General features: G+C 33.3%; 1 protein-coding gene across 1 annotated transcript; it reads left to right on the forward strand.

Annotated features, from left to right (window-relative positions):
* Nucleotides 1-1,377: 1,377 nt before the first annotated feature.
* Nucleotides 1,378-4,062, forward strand: LOC115229104 (tigger transposable element-derived protein 6-like). The gene is made up of 3 exons (XM_029799522.1): nucleotides 1,378-1,986; nucleotides 2,089-2,333; nucleotides 3,900-4,062. Exons 1-3 carry the CDS (start codon nucleotides 1,378-1,380, stop codon nucleotides 4,060-4,062), a joined length of 1,017 nt encoding a protein of 338 aa, XP_029655382.1.
* The last annotated feature ends 539 nt before the right edge of the window (nucleotides 4,063-4,601 follow it).

A 4,601-nucleotide genomic window follows, 5' to 3' on the forward strand; every position in this document is an offset into this window, starting at 1 on the left:
ACCAACCTCTTTCACAAGTATATCGTCGTCGTGCTCCCCGTCTTGATTAAATATATCAACATTTTTATCTATTTTGGTCATTTCATTAAAAAATTATTGCTTTTATTTATTTAATAAATTGAGATTGTTTTCGCGGCTAAATTACTTTTAAATACAGTGAATCCTCGCAAATTGGCCACCTCGCAAATTGGCCAATTTTTAAATTACGCAAATCTTGCTGAAAATTTTAAAACGCCAGAATAAGGTATATAAAAAGGATTTAGACGAGCTGTAAAAAGCGCATATTATCCAGAAATATTTCAAACTGATCCCCTGAAAAAATGAGCTCGATTGATATCACACACGTGGAGAACTGAGAAGGGATCTTTTAATTACGCAAATCTTGCTGAAAATTTTAAAACGCCAGAATAAGGTATATAAAAAGGATTTAGACGAGCTGTAAAAAGCGCATATTATCCAGAAATATTTCAAACTGATCCCCTGAAAAAATGAGCTCGATTGATATCATACACGTGGAGAACTGAGTAGGGATCTTTATAATTACGCAAATCTTGCTGAAAATTTTAAAACGCCAGAATAAGTATATAAAAAGGATTTAGACGAGCTGTAAAAAGCGCATATTATCCAGAAATATTTCAAACTAATCCGCTGAAAAAATGAGCTCGATTGATATCACACACGTGGAGAACTGAGTAGGGATCTTTATAATTACGCAAATCTTGCTGAAAATTTTAAAACGCCAGAATAGATATATAAAAAGGATTTAGACGAGCTGTAAAAAGCGCATATTATCCAGAAATATTTCAAACTGATCCCCTGAAAAAATGAGCTCGATTGATATCACACACGTGGAGAACTGAGTAGGGATCTTTATAATTACGCAAATCTTGCTGAAAATTTTAAAGAAAATAAACTATTTTTTTAATCACATGTCTTATAAAATTTCTCGTGGACGTTATACTCGGCTCACTTTTCTTGAAAAAACACAAATTATAAACTACAAGGAAGAAAATGACAGTGTTTCGTGTCAGCTTCTGGCTGACAGATTCTCACATTTATTCCACAAGACGATCTCGAGAAAGACGATCAATAATCTACTGCTTAATAAAGACTCTATTTTACGGGATTCGAAAATCTATCAAAATTCGTATAAAGCTGCTCACAAACCAAAATTTCCTACGCTTGAAGAAAAATTGATCGAATGGATGGATACAATAGAGTCTAAAGGTATTAATTGAAAACCAATTTTTAGGTGGTTTTTTGAATGATTCCTTAATATCGTGTAAGGCTGCGCATTTTGCCGAAGAGCTACAACTTAGTAACTTTAAAAATTCTAATGGATTTCTGGCAAAATTCAAAAAGAGACACGGTTTTAGAATGCTAAAATTACATGGAGAGATGCGAACAGATAAAGTAGTTGACATTAATTCTTTTCGTGAAGAATTTAAAGAAATTTCTAAATCGTATAAGCCTGATCTAATTTATAATTTGGATGAAACTGCATTATACTACAAGCTTATTCCATCGAAAAGCGTATGCAGAAACCGATTCCAAGGATACAAAAATTTTAAAGACCGTGTGTCTATTATGCTTTGTTCAAACATGACCGGAAGTCATAAATTGAAACCTGTGATGATTGGAAAACCAAAAATGCCTAGATGTTTTAAAAATTTTGACTATGGATGTCTTGTCTCATATTATAGCTCACAGAAAGCTTGGATGACTGGATCTATTTTTATTGATTGGATTATTAGCTTTGATCTCCAGCTTAAAATTAAAAAGAAGAAAATTTTATTGCTAATAGACCACTGTCCTGCACATTCTATTCCTCAAAACTTGGATTGTATTAAGATTTTATTTTTTCCTAAAAATTCTACTGGATTACTACAACCAATGGATATTGGAATTATAAAAACCTTCAAGACTCATTTCATGAGAAGAAAGCTACAGTACTTAACTGATTTGCTGGAGACTGAAAATATTTCTGTATACAATTCATACAAAAAATTGACATTAAAAGATGCAATTTTGTTTGTTAATATGGCTTGGGATGACGTATCTACTGAAACTATTCAAAATTGTTTTAAGATTTTAAATGAATCTAATCACGAAAATACATTAATTGAACATTATGAGACTGAAATTGAAAGAACTGACATTTTCGATCCTCTAATGAGCGAAGATTTTCTAAATATCGAAAACACAGAAGATCAAGATATAAACGAAAATTGTTTACAAGAGGATCAAGAGTCTGAAATTAGCGACGAAGAGACAAAAATCATATATCCACTCGATAGAAAAGATATTGCAAAGACATTAACTAGAATAGAAAGGCAACTTTACTGTAATGCAGAAAATGAGAATGATGTTTGCTGATTACTGCAATAAGAAAATACAAAGAAAATGTAAAAAGAGCAAATAAAAAGGAATTAGGGATTGAATTTTATTTTAATAAAATTTAAACGTGTTTATTTTATTTTTTAAATATTGATTTTTTTCAAATTGGCCATTTTCTCAAATTGGCCATAAAATCTCTATGTACCAAAAATGGCCAATTTGCGAGGATTCACTGTATATTATTTTATTAGGTAAGTGCTCCAATTATTAAAATTAAAATCATCAATTTTTAATAAATTAATGGCTTAAGCATCAAATTTTGGTTTCCAAAGTTTTATCTTGGCTTAAGGGTTACGTCTCTCCTTTCGACCATTGTTCTAAACAACCTTATTCTTCAAACGGGGTACTGAAAGGTTCCGTACTGTCTCTGACCTTGTTTAACCTATATTTTACTTCCCGGGCTTGACCCGAAAAAATTGACGTTTTCTTTATCAGACGATATTATTATTGCCTCAAAATAGAATTGTCCTCAGTTTTGAACTGACCATGTCCTACGACAAATATCTTTCAAACATTTCAGACAAGGCAAACAGGCTTAAAAGCATTCTAAAGCCAATAAGTGGTTTCATCACTGGTGTACAGAACATTTCAAGAAAATTTAAATATGAAAGAAGCAGAATTCCTATTCGCTTCCCGTGACTCCTACTAGCCTTGCACTGCTTTAAACATGTTAAATGACAATGGCCGTGCACTAAAAAATACGCCTGCTAAACAATATTCCCAGGTCCTTGCTAAAATAAATTGCCTGAACCAATGTTCACAGCCAATGAAAAAATTTACGATTTTATTTCACGTCGCCAATTCTAAGGCTGACGCCTAATTCCGTCCTCACAAACTTTCAGCGGGAGTTTACTTTTCCGAAATGCTTCTGGAGCCTTTCTCGTTTCTGTTTGAGTCATCATTACTCATTAAACTTCTACACTCACATAAAGAACGACTCGATCTCTCCTGTCTGTAACCTTTGCTGTGTCGACAACCACTCAACTGATCACCTTTTCGCTGCCCTGGTCTTCTCCATATTCGTAGAAGACTTGCGTCGTTTGAAAGCAGCCCGTGAAGGCGCTGTTGTTTCTGCTAGCCGCTGTTCTCATATACTGATGTGTTGACCAGGGTTATGCAACAAAAACAATCGGTGTTGGTTTTGGGAACTGACACAGACTCGGGTAGGGTGAAGAGAAAAAGAATCGGATAGTTATTTCCCCCCAACTTGACTATCATGTAAAGAAGACAGCAGCTATTGCTGATTACTCACAGAGATCTCAAGCGCTGACGTTCTAGTAGAAAAACTGTGGACATGAGACAAGATGCTGTATCCAATTTAAATGAACCAAAGTTTGAGCAATTCTGATTCCGCAAGATCAGTTGAATTGATTGAGAGTACCACTAATAACACAACCCAAATTACAATTATACGACTACTTTTGTATACTAAGATTGTTCTAACTAAAAGACCGACGATTCTCCCCAGTCGGCAAAATTTATAAAATTTTTAAACTTTTCAGGAAATTAATCTCCAAATATTTAGCATTTAGTATAGTATCCGATTGGATCTCAAAGAATTCCATTTGTAAACTTTTATCTGAAGTGAAAAAATCAAAAGCAAATGGTGCTGCGAGTAGTACAAATTCCCGTTTAAAAGACGAGAAATCACCGAATCTTTCATAAAATTTCTTAAAAAATCAAGTTTTATTTTATACATGAAAAAATTCATTACACTCTGTGCACCAAAAGTACTCTTGAGCTTTTTAAAGTAGGAAAATAAGCCGAATCTTCATTTAATAGCTGAAACTTTTATAATTTCATTTCTTAATAATAAAATGGTATGGTGTGTGTCTGTCTGTCTGTCTGTCTGTGTGTGCACACCAACTTCAAATTGGCAATACGATGTCCTCGACTTACATGATGAGGTCCTTAAAACCTTCCCCCCAAAAAAATTAAAAAAAAATTTTCTGCATTTTGGTTAAAATGAAAACTACAATGTCCTCGACTTACATGATGAAGTCCTTAAAACCTTCCCCCCAAAAAAATTAAAAAAAAGTTTTCTGCATTTTGTGTTTAAATGAACAACTACAATGTCCTCGACTTACATGATGAAGTCCTTAAAACCTTCCCCCCAAAAAAAATTAAAAAAAATTAATTTCTGCATTTTGGTTAAAATGAACAACTACAATGTCCTCGACTTACATGACGAAGTCCTTAAAACC

The sequence above is a fragment of the Octopus sinensis genome, unplaced genomic scaffold (genome assembly GCF_006345805.1).
Source record: "Octopus sinensis unplaced genomic scaffold, ASM634580v1 Contig11875, whole genome shotgun sequence".
Lineage (NCBI taxonomy): Eukaryota > Metazoa > Mollusca > Cephalopoda > Octopoda > Octopodidae > Octopus > Octopus sinensis.

Bases quoted from the DNA above. Each gene is read 5' to 3' on its own strand.
- LOC115229104 (XM_029799522.1), top strand. From the start codon at position 1,378: ATGCTAAAATTACATGGAGAGATGCGAACAGATAAAGTAGTTGACATT. The intron at 1,987-2,088 runs GTATACAATTCA...AATTGTTTTAAG, and splicing joins TGGAGACTGAAAATATTTCT to ATTTTAAATGAATCTAATCA. The intron at 2,334-3,899 runs GCAACTTTACTG...TAAACTTTTCAG, and splicing joins ACATTAACTAGAATAGAAAG to GAAATTAATCTCCAAATATT.